Source organism: Palaemon carinicauda, chromosome 15 (assembly GCF_036898095.1).
Source record: "Palaemon carinicauda isolate YSFRI2023 chromosome 15, ASM3689809v2, whole genome shotgun sequence".
NCBI lineage: Eukaryota > Metazoa > Arthropoda > Malacostraca > Decapoda > Palaemonidae > Palaemon > Palaemon carinicauda.
Genome location: NC_090739.1, coordinates 7,347,382 through 7,359,676, shown reverse-complemented (window position 1 = coordinate 7,359,676; position 12,295 = coordinate 7,347,382). Strand labels below are relative to the sequence as shown.

Here is a 12,295-nt window from a genome sequence, read left to right as displayed (position 1 = left end):
ATTTAGGATTTTTCAAAGTTCCGATAGTAAGATAGTGATATGACTTTAATTGGGATTTTGTTTAGTATCATTATTATCTTATTGGGGTAGGTGATGGCAGCCTCCACAGTATCAAATTTAGCATGCATTCAGTGTCTTAGTATTATTATTATTATTATTATTATTATTATTATTATTATTAGCCAAGCTACAACCCTAGATGGAAAAGCAAGATGCTATAAGCCCAAGGGCTCCAACAGGGAAAAATAGCCCAGTGAGGAAAGGAAATAAGGAAATGAATAAATGATGAAAATAAATTAACAATATATCATTCTAAAAACAGTAACAGCGTCAAAACAGATATGTCCTATATAAACTATTAACAACGTCAAAAACAGATATGGCATATATAAACAATAAAAAGACTCATGTCAGCTTGGTCAACATAAAAACATTTGCTCCAACTTTGAACTTTTGAAGTTCTACTTATTCAACTACCCGATTAGGAAGATCATTCCACATCTTGGTAACAGCTGGAATAAAACTTCTAGAATACTGTGTAGTATTGAGTCTGATGATGGAGAAGGCCTGGCTATTAGAATTAACTGCCTGCCTAGTATTGCGAACAGGATAGAATTGTCCAGGGAAATCTGAATGTAAAGGATGGTCAGAGTTATGAAAAATCTTATGCAACATGCATAATGAACGACGGTGCCAAAGATTAATACCTAGATCAGGAATAAGAAATTCAATAGTAACTATGAACAAGGGTAAACCAACAATGAGTGTATGAAAATGATTGTGTAAAAGTGATTGTCATTATGTTTTTGCATCCACCCAGTTTGTTTTTGTTTCCTGCCGCTGGTAAAAATAAAATGGCAGCGGTAATTGTTTTTTTTTGGATAAATATCAAAGTACTTGATCAATGTGAAGGTGAAAGTCAGTACGAATGATAATGTGTGACTTTGAATTCTTGCCGTCGGTGATCCTGCGTACATTGAAAAGTGAGAAGTGAATCAGTGATGGAGAAAAACCATCAACTTTGGTGATTCTCAACATTATGGTGAAGAAAGGAAGTGGGTCTATTAATGGCATGGAAAGTTAATTTCCCCGATGAGATGAATAATTAAATGAAAAATTAGATAGTGGTATCTTTCCTATTAAACATGCTAAGCAAGAATCCTTTTAAAAAATCTAAAGGGATGGGCTAACTACTCTCTATACAGGTACAGTATTTGTATCTTTGGGATTCCTGATCCTCAGCAGTCCTGATAAGGTAAAGCCACTCAGTGATCAGTAAAGGAGTGTCTTGTGCTACCATTGCTTTTTCTCCTACTGGAGCGAGCTGTTGATCGAGAAGAAGGGCTCTACTCTTCTCCCTCCCCTTTTCCTGGACATTCCAGGAGCACCCGGTCACTCTCCTTAGAAATTGGTTGGTTGGTATAAAAAAGGAGAGGGATGGATTGTGGCGGTGACTCAACTTGGGAAGTTGGTTAGGTTTGGCAACTGGGTAGTTAGAATCCGAATTATTGTTGTTAAAGATAATTTACTGGACTAAGGAATCAGATTATCATTGAGATCACTTATTGGACTTCTGATTTTAACAAAGGGAGCTAGCATTGTCAAGAGCTTAGAAGCTCATCACTATCAATAAAGCTGATTATGGGAATTATCTAAAGGTGGGGACGTGTCACTATCATCGTCATCCTCTCTAAAAATCAGCTAGCCTTGTCATTCCTGGATTTCTGATGAACGAAAAGCAAGTTCCCTTTACTGCTTTGAACTTTTAACTTGATCGGCAGTCATTGTGGCACACTTAATCTTCACAATAGTTATGTAAATCACAGTATTACCCTCAACACAATATACAGAGAATGCTTTATGATCTCCCAAAACAATTCCTTTGAACCCTCCATTTGATAATTGCTAATATATCTGGGGCAAGACATTTTACTGTGCAGCAATAGGTAAAAAATCTGGTGAACATCTGAACTAAACCATGACGACAGAGAAACTGCCAGGACAAGGAGAGACTGGCACGTTATCTCTGGGCTTCTTACCACTTACCTCTAGAATATTCCATTCTTTTAGTAAGGGCATGTTTATTGAAGCAAAAGGGAAATGGGAGTTTTAGAAGTGGATAAAAAGGGGAATTTTTTGTAATTAATTTTTTTTTGCAATTATGTCATTTAAACCAAGTTTTTAAAGAAGCAGCAGTGTGAACATCAGGTTAGCATAGAAATAAGATGTTTTATCGTTAAATTTTTATTTTTATTGAGTGTTTTTAATTTTCATAAATTTTTCTTTGTTTCGTTGAAAAATTATTAACTATTAAAATTGTGGATCTATTTGCTGCATTTTATTATCAGGTTTTGGAGTCTTGTTTTTTTTAAGAATGATTTATCTGAATATTATGTTTCCCATAAATTTTTAATTCATAAATTTCAGGAACTAGAAAATGCTGCAACATCAGATGCCATGGTACGTGAAAAGATCGCTAATCTTCCAGCAGAAGTCTCGGATGTCAGTCTCCTCAGTAAATTGCAAGGTAGGTTTTTGGGTTTCTTTATAACAGATTAAAATCCCAATCAGAAAGGATTTTAACGATATGTATTTTTGCTAGCGGAAAACTGGCATAGATTATCTATTATTATTATTATTATTATTATTACTATCCAAGCTACAACCCTAGTTGGAAAAGCAAGATACTATAAGCCCAGGGGCTCCAATAAGGAAAAATAGCCCAGTGAGGAAAGGAAATAAGGAAATAAATAAATGAAGAGAACAAATTAACAATAAATCATTCTAAAAAAAGTAACAACGTCAAAACAGATATGTCATAATATATATAAACTATTAACAACGTCAAAAACAAATATGTCATATATAAACTATAAAAAGACTCATGTCCGCCTGGTCAACAAAAAAGCATTTGCTCCAACTTTGAACTTTTGAAGTTCTACTGATTCAACTACCCGATTAGGAAGATCAATACTGAAAGTGTGCGGATGAATTATTATCTGCAGTTTGAATTGTAATGAGTGCTTGTTAATCATGGCAAGTGCTTATGCATAGGTATTCAACATACCTTTACGTATGAAATTATCCATGCAGGTGTCATGGATTTTCACTTACTGAAGTGTGGAACATCCTGAGCCTAGAAAGAAAATTTTAATTGTTCCGTAACCGAAATACAAACCACGCTATTTACAAAGGATTTACTTTTAGCGCAGCTGAAATGACGAGCCAATAGTTTTTAACGAGGGTTAATTACCCCCGCGCTAGTTAGCGGGGGTGGGGAAGGGTAGCTTGCTACCCCTCCCCCCTCCACACACCGGTGACTTGCTTCACTTCACTTTTGGCTCGGCGGTGATCAGACGTGTCTGTTCATCGCCTTCGTGACAGCCTTTAATTTTCTTCTTTTTCTTTTCAGCTTGTGTGATTGGTTGGAAGTTGACCTTCAGTTATTTTCTTTTATTTAATATGCGGACATGCCCTGGAGTTGCCGGCCGTCCTTGTGGGACTTTCATGTCGGACGTGATTACGGATCCTCACACCCTCTGCCTCAATGTCGGGGCCGACGGTGCGACCAAGATAACATGTGCCGTGAGTGCAGGGAGTGGTCTGCCTCCCAGTGGGAGAGGTTTGGCCGTCGGCGTAAGAAGAAGTCCAAGAGAGACCGTTCTCCTCCGGGGTTAGCCTTGAAGGAGGAAGGTTCTCGGGACTCTTTTTCCGCCGCCCAAACCTCCTCCGAAGCTCCCCCTCGTCCGCCTCCTAAGGAGAGTCGTCCGAGTGGGAGCGCAGGCCCTTGTTCTGTTTCCCTACCTTCGGTGGGGGGAGAGGGCGTCGCCTCCCATAGCGAGGCGGTTCCCCCTCCTCCTCCGGGGGAGGTTATTGATAATAATGCTTTATCCAGTGATGATTTGTTACAGATTTGGTCGTCCCTGGGGCTTAAGGGCTTGCCCTCCAGGGTCGCTCTTATTGACCTTGTCTCGTTGGGGGCCGCTGTTAAACAGTCGCCGGTGGTAGCGGAGGTAGACCCTCTGTCTATTGTCGACGTCGTGGTGACAGAGGCCTCCGACGTGGCTAGGCCTTCCGACGCAGGTGCTGTTGCTGGTGATGGTGCTCTAGGCTCTCCTCCTCCTTCCGTGCATCCTTCGAAGGGGGAAGTGAGTCCTTCGGTCTCGACTGCTGCCCAGCTTCCTTCTGAGGGAAGTGTTTTAAAGGAGACTCCCCTTCGGAGGACCGATGGTCCCGACGATCTCCCCCGAGGCCGCCTCCGCCGTAAGGCTCACCGCCCTCTACGCCACAAGGGCCTCCCTTCCCCTTACAGGGGGACTAAGAGGCGCCTTTTTGGGTCTTCGTCCTCCGGGGGGGACTCTCCGTGTCAGCCTCAACCGACTGCTCCGCCCTCCTTGAACCTCTCTGCAGACCGCTCACCATCTCCTGCCGGATCTTCGCCTTCTAGAGAACTCGTCACCCGACGGGCAACGGTCCCTTCGGGGCTAAGGGATTCTTCCCTTACGCGAGCAGGGCCAGCGCACAAGCGCTCTCCTGCTCGCCAGCGATCTCCTGCTCGCCAGCGATCTCCTGCTCGTCGACGATCTCCTGCTCGCCAAGACTCTCCTGCTCGCCGACGCTCACCTGCTCGTCGGCTCTCTCCTGAGGTTCGCCCCCCTCGCCAGCGCTCTCCTGCTCGTCAGCTCTCTTCCGAGCGTCAGCGCTCATTTGAGGACCATCGCCCTGCGGTCTCTGACCACCCTTTAGTTCCTGCTGAACTCCCTGCTCACCATCCACCTGGTCCTGTGGCTATGCAACATCGTGCTGCGCGTGTGTCAGAAACACATGTTCGCCAACGCGCCAGCGATCTTCCCGTTCCTGCTCGTGAACCTATCCTCTCACAGGACACGCGTCGACATTCTGCTCGCCAGCGATCACCAGTTCGCCAGCGATCACCTTCACATGCTGCCCGCCATCGCACGAACCTGCATGATCGCCCGCTTACGCATGCTGCTCCTCATCGCACTACCCTGAACGATCGCCCTCCTGCGGATGCTGATCACCATCGCACCCTTTCACGCGATCATTCACCTGCGCATGCTGCTCGCCATCGCACAACCCTGCACGATCGCCCGCTTACGCATGCTGCTCCTCATCGCACAACCCTGAACGATCGCCTTCCTGCGGATGCTGATCACCATCGCACCCTTTCACGCGATCATTCACCTGCGCATGCTGCTCGCCATCGCACAACCCTGCACGATCGCCCGCTTACGCATGCTGCTCCTCATCGCACAACCCTGAACGATCGCCCTCCTGCGGATGCTGATCACCATCGCACCCTTTCACGCGATCATTCACCTGCGCATGCTGCTCGCCATCGCACAACCCTGCACGATCGCCCGCTTACGCATGCTGCTCCTCATCGCGCAACCCTGAACGACCGCCCTCTTGCGCGCGATCATTCACCTACACATGCTGCTCGCCATCGCTTACCATCACGTGGTCATTATCGCCAGCGATCTTCTTCACCTACGCGGCAGCACGATCCCTCGCCGTCGCGCCATCGCTTGCGTTCGTCGCCTCGGACACGTGTTCATTTACCTGGCCACCCTCACGCCCACTCGCCTGCGCGCCCGCGCGATCGCTCGCCTGCGCGCCCGCGCGGCCCCTCGCCTTCGCGCCCGCGCGACCGCTCGCCTGCGCGCCCGCGCGATCACCCGCGCAACCATTCGCCTTTGCGCGACCGTTCACCCTTGCGCGACCATAGTTCGCGGCGAATTCCACAGCCGGTGGTAGCAGCAGGGACGCGTGCTCCTAGACGGCACTCGGGATCACCTCCATCCAAGCACAGGTTGGTATTGCAGGACGAGGACAGGTCATTACAGCATTCTTCCCCACCTTCTTTTCAGGCAGGTACCGTCGTGTCCACTCCAAAGGATCGCCCGATCCCTTTCACCTTAGCGAGGATTTCGGACTCTGTGTCCTTTGAGCAGCAGACTTGGTTTGGTCCGCTGGCACGGGCGTTAGTGAGGGTTATGAAACCAGCACTCGCCGGCCAGGGTAACAAACCAGCGGCTGTCTCTCCTACGCTGAAGAGAAAGAGAGGAGTGGACTTCGTGGTGACTTCCCCCAGGGCGAAGTTGGTTCCCAAGAGGTCGGTCTCGAGGGTCCCCTCTCCTGCACGAGTACTCTCTCCTTCTCCCGTGGACGAGGCCTTTCCGTCCTCAGGTGAGTCCAGTGGGCCGGTAGTCTTCCCCTCGGCACCAGGGGGGGAGACTTCGCTTCAGGCAGGAGAATCGTCTCGTGAGGAAGGGGCCCCTCGAACCTCGTTGTTGGGATCCTGTATCCCTCCTAGGAGGGAACCCAAGGATTCCAAGACCATCCCTAAATCCTCTGCAAGGATTCGACAGGAACCCACGACTACCCAGGGGAATGTCCACGTATCACCCCAGGAAGAGATTCCTGGGGCAGGAGACTTAGCTGCCAGCCCGCAGGGAGGAGAACATGCCTTCTGGCAGGTCCTAAGCCTGATAAGGCAACTTAACAGTTTTACGGATCCAGTCATCCCCCCCCGTGAAGGCAAAGACACGATTCTGGATGAAGTGTTTGACGTTCGGAAGGCCCCTAAGACCAGTGCAGCTCTGCCCTGGTCTCGGGGGCTGAAGAGTGCCAGAGCTAGGGCCAATGCTCAGCTCGCACTTCTTGCCTCCTCCAGTCGTTCCACTGCCGGGAACAAACTCATCCCTCCTCCTCGCCTTCAGCAGAGGAGGTATTTCGAGATCCTGGGTGAGCACAACCTCGCTCTTCCTCTCCATCACTCTGTGGAGGAGCTGGCGAAGGGAGTTCCCTTGGAGAAACTCTCTGCCCGGCAGGTGTCGTTCTCGGCGGCAGAGATCCTTAACCACGAGAAGGTCGCTAAGTGTGCCATGCAGGCCACTTCGTGGCTGGACTTCTGGTTAGGATCTCTGGGCATCCTATTGCGATCTGAGGACTTGTCCAAGGAGACCAATAGGAAGGCCCTAGAGACCTTCTTGCTCTCGGGCACCCGCTCCATCGAGTTCTTGGCGCACCAGGTTACCACCCTGTGTCCGAGAGATTCCATCCGAAGGTCCCCGCCGTAGATGTGTGTAGGCTCCGACATGCCTCCCTCCTGGGGGAGAGCCTGTTTGAGCCTCAAGACTTGGAGCGAACGGCTGAGAGGTGGAGGAAATCCAGCACGGACTCCCTCCTCCACAGGGCCCTTACAACTCGGCCCTATAAGCCTCCAGCCCCGCCACAACAGCAGCAACAGCCTCGTAAGGCTCCAAAACAGGCACCGGCAGCTAAGAAAGTGGTGTCTAAGCCCCAGCCCTTTCCAGCCAAGGTCAAGAGGGGTGGTAAGTCCTCCAGGGGAGGCAAGACTTCTAGGGGTGGCGGCCGCGGCCGCAAGCCCTAGGGGTGGCAGTCCCCCTGCGTGTCCACCTGTGGGGGGATGCCTTCAGCGTTGCGTCCGCAGGTGGCAACATCTCGGGGCCGATGCTTGGACGATCTCAGTGATCGGCCAAGGTTATCGCGTCCCGTTCACGTCATCTCAACCTCCCCTGACAGCGAATCCAGTGTCGTTGAGCTCCTATGCCATGGGATCGGCAAAGGGGCTGGCCCTTCAGGCCGAAGTCAAGACCATGTTCGAGAAGGGTGCTCTCCAGGAGGTCGTGGACGGCTCTCCAGGCTTCTTCAGTCGACTCTTTCTTGTAAAGAAGGCTACTGGAGGCTGGAGACCCGTCATCGATCTCTCGGCTCTGAACAGGTTTGTCAAACAAACCCGGTTCAGCATGGAGACAGCAGACACGGTCAGACTTGCGGTGAGACCACAAGACTTCATGTGTACACTGGATCTAAAGGATGCGTACTTCCAGATCCCAATCCATCCGTCTTCCAGGAAGTACCTGAGATTCTGCCTAGACAACAAGATCTACCAGTTCAAGGTGCTGTGTTTCGGTCTCTCCACAGCTCCTCAGGTGTTCACCAGAGTGTTCACCCTGATTTCGACTTGGGCGCACAGGAACGGCATTCGTCTCCTTCGTTACCTAGACGATTGGCTGATCCTAGCAGACTCGGAGTCGACCCTTCTTCGACACCGAGACAGGCTTCTAGATCTTTGCCAGGATCTGGGGATCGTGGTAAACCTCGAGAAGTCCTCTCTGCAGCCGTCCCAACGACTGGTTTATCTAGGCATGCTAATAGACACCAATCTCCACAAAGCCTTTCCATCAGACGACCGGATAGCAAGGCTGAGGAGGGTGGCGGAACATTTCCTCAGGCGAAAAGAACTCCCCGCCCAATCGTGGTTGCGTCTCTTGGGCCACCTATCCTCCCTGGCCCGTCTGGTTCCAAACAGCCGCCTCAGGATGAGATCCCTTCAATGGCGGCTCAAGTCCCGGTGGAATCAAGGATCCGATTCCCCGGACACTCTGATCCCAATGGGGTCTCTGGAACAGACGGACTTGCGGTGGTGGCTGGCCGACGAGAACCTGCGAAAGGGAGTGAGTCTTCTCGTCCTTCCCCCGGAATTGACTCAGTTTTCGGACGCGTCAAAAGAAGGGTGGGGGGCGCACGTTCTGAACCAGAGGGCCTCAGGCCTTTGGTCAGAATCAGAAAAGTGCCTACACATCAACCTGCTAGAATTGAAGGCCGTCTTTCTGGCCCTTCAACAGTTCCAACGGTTCCTGGCGGGTCACTCCGTGGTGGTGATGAGCGACAACACCACGGTAGTGGCTTATATCAACAAGCAGGGAGGCACTTTTTCGCAACAGCTATCCCATCTTGCAGTAGAGACTCTGAGGTGGACCGAAACCCACTCGATAACACTATCAGCTCGCTTCATTCCTGGCAAGAGGAATGTGCTCGCCGACAGTCTGAGCAGGGCTTCGCAGATAGTGAGTACCGAGTGGTCTTTGGATCCTCAGATAGCCAACAAAGTCCTGACTTTGTGGGGTTCCCCGACGGTGGACTTGTTCGCAACAGCCTTGAACTTCAAGCTGCCCCTGTACTGCTCACCAGTCCCGGACCCCAAGGCACTCTGGCAAGATGCTTTCCAGCAACGGTGGGACAACATCGACGTGTACGCCTTCCCACCATTCTGTCTGATGAGAAGGGTGCTCAACAGGACCAGACTATCGGTCAACTGTTCCATGACTCTAGTAGCTCCGCTATGGCATCACGCGGAATGGTTTCCGGACCTTCTGCAACTCCTGACGGAACTCCCAAGGGAGCTTCCTCCACGACACGAGCTTCTCAGACAACCCCACTCCGGTGTCCCTCACAGGGCCGTAGCCTCGCTTCGGCTTCACGCCTGGAGACTATCCAGCGTCTCCTCGCGGAGAGAGGCTTTTCGCAACAGGTTGCGGAGAGAATGTCTCGGCACCTGCGAAGGTCCTCTGAGGGAGTCTACCAAGCGAAGTGGAGAGTCTTTTGTGGTTGGTGTCGTGGAAGGGGTATCTCTCCACTCGATGCCACTATTCCAGCAATAGCGGACTTCCTTGTGTATCTGCGAGAAGAAATGCGCCTTTCTGTCTCGGCAGTGAAAGGCTATCGCTCAGCCTTAAGCTTGGCCTTCAGATTGAAGGGCGTGGATATTTCTTCATCGCTAGAACTCTCTTTACTCATACGTAGCTATGAGCTTACCTGCCCCCAGTCGGAAGTGAGACCCCCTCCTTGGAACGTGGTTCGAGTTCTCAGGTCTCTCAAGAGACCTCCCTTCGAGCCATTACGCCAGGCCTCCGATCGCCACCTGTCTTGGAAGACGGCTTTCCTACTCGCCTTGGCCTCGGCCAAGCGAGTTAGTGAACTTCATGGTCTCTCGTACGACATCGCCCATTCAAGGGGATGGGGGGAGGTAACGTTCAGGTTCGTCCCTGAGTTTGTGGCCAAGACTCAGAATCCTGGAGTGCCGGATCCTCGGTTCGACTCTTTCAGGATCGCGAGTCTCCGTTCTGTAACAAACGACCCAGACCAGCTGCTACTATGCCCAGTGAGGTGTCTGAGGTACTACTTGAAGAGAACGGCTGCAGTCCGTCCTCATGTGCGAGCTTTGTTTGTGAGCACAGGCAGGACAAAGAGGAGGGTCACAAGGAACACCATCTCTGCTTGGATTCGAAGGGTTATCCACCATGCCCTGAATCCTGACCCTCCTCCGTCACGTCGCCCTCGGGCCCACGATGTCAGGGGTATTGCTACATCCCTGGCCTTCAAGAGAAACTTCTCTGTGACGCAGGTACTTCAAGCGGGGGTCTGGAAGCGTCAAACGACCTTCACAGCCCACTACCTGCAAGACGTGACCCACAGGAGCCTCGATACGTTCTCTATCGGCCCTGTGGTGGCTGCACAACAGCTGGTCTAACCTCAGGCTCCTTTTTGGACAAGTAGCAGTAGGTTGAGGGCGTTGTTACCCGGTCTTAGTCTGTGTGAATGAAAGAGTATGTCTGACCCTTACTTCTTTCTTCATTCTCCCCTCTCTTGGGGAAGCAGCATCCTGGTCCTCGCATAGCTGACCTCGACCTCTGCAGGTAACCCATGCTTCTTTGTGCTCCTAGTATTAAGCTTAATACTGTTGCGTCTCCCATACCCTGACGAGGTGGTATGGGGAACGTCCTATCCTAGAATTCCTATCTGAAGGTCTCAAGGTCAACTTCATAGGACGAGTCACACTCTCCTCCTCACACTACTTACGTAGGCCACTCGTTCCTAGCGATGCTAGGAACCTGTGAGGTACAGGGGCTCCCTCTCTCTAGTGCTGCTCACTAAGGGATCGAGCCCCCGGGCAAGCCGAAGTCAGTAAGGCTGGGGACTTTCCACCCTTCCTAAGGGGTAAGTCACCCTTTGTAAATAGCGTGGTTTGTATTTCGGTTACGGAACAAATGACAAATTCGAAGATAATTTGTATTTTTCCTAACCATACAAACCTTAGCTATTTACACATATGTGCCCGCCATCCCTGACCCCCAAGTCAAGTCCTACCTCTAAGTGAAGTGAAGCAAGTCACCGGTGTGTGGAGGGGGGAGGGGTAGCAAGCTACCCTTCCCCACCCCCCGCTAACTAGCGCGGGGGTAATTAACCCTCGTTAAAAACTATTGGCTCGTCATTTCAGCTGCGCTAAAAGTAAACCCTTTGTAAATAGCTAAGGTTTGTATGGTTAGGAAAAATACAAATTATCTTCGAATTTGTCATTTTTTATTTGCATTTGTGGGGTTTGTGGATATCACCAAACCATATTTCAATTATTTAAAAGCAAATAAATACAGTTGAGAGGTGCTGGAAAGGATATGTACATGCCTTGAAATTACAATTCACTTTACTAAAATGAAGGAATGAACACTTTTATACTTATACCCTGGATCTATATTTCTTTACAACACAAGTTTTGAGTGTTCCTATTTGAATACATTACCCTCGTCCTTTAATAGGAGTATACTTTCAGTGAAGGTGGATTTGGCTGTTTAAACCTTACTGAGGTTGCAAGGCTTCCAATGAACTCTCACTTTCTTTTCAACTGCCAAATAGTACATATGTACTGTACTATCATCACTCAACAGTGATGTAATTTTTAGATAATTGTTTGGCTGATTGCAGTATGAGAGGGTTTTAAAGAAAAAAGGTTTTACAGTTTCCTAATAAATGTTGCCAACTGACTGTTGTCTGTCATTCTGTAGATTACACTTCTTGTTCCTGTCCGCTATTCTTTTGGATGCCTTTTCCCTCCCTTTCGTGGCCTGGTGATGACGTAATCCTAAGGATGTGGGAGATCCTTAGTATCGAAGTGCTCATTTGGCGAAAGTTTCTCTCGTTGAGCATGAAGCAGAAGGGTGTCTTTCAATTCCTGGTAAGGTGCTAAAGACATTCACCTCGTTGTGCTGTCTCTTCCTGTGATCTCTTTCTAATGGGAGTGTCTTCATTGGCCTGAACGACCTTTCGAGAAGAATTGTACGTTCCTAGTTCTTTTTTGCTTCCTTTGTTTCTTCTCACTGCCTGTTGGTATGAAGTTCAAAAAGTGTAGACTGATCAATAGGAGTTGCTTGCAAAACTTCTACTGTTTCTCTCCCCATTGCAGAGAGTGTTGCTACAAGAGTCCACTTGACTTCCTTTACCGAAGATGGATAGAAGACAACAACCTGTTCATGCTCGTGCACACAGGCATGAAACATCCTCTGATTGTGCGTGCACCCGCTAGCGGACTACTATGCATGCATATGCTCTCACCTGTTTGCGTGCATACCCACTAGAGCTCTTCTATGTATGGGAGATGGTAGGAAAACTTAAGCCCCTCCAGGAATGCTCG

General features: G+C 49.6%; 1 protein-coding gene across 2 annotated transcripts in view; it reads left to right on the top strand.

Annotated features, from left to right (window-relative positions):
- The window catches only part of LOC137654462 (regulation of nuclear pre-mRNA domain-containing protein 1B), a 72,374-nt gene that overhangs the window by 33,334 nt on the left and 26,745 nt on the right, over positions 1-12,295 (top strand). For both annotated transcript variants that reach the window (XM_068388116.1, XM_068388115.1), the window contains exon 6: positions 2,428-2,527. In XM_068388116.1, the coding sequence (XP_068244217.1) occupies positions 2,428-2,527 (100 nt within the window). The remainder of the gene's footprint in view (positions 1-2,427; positions 2,528-12,295) is intronic.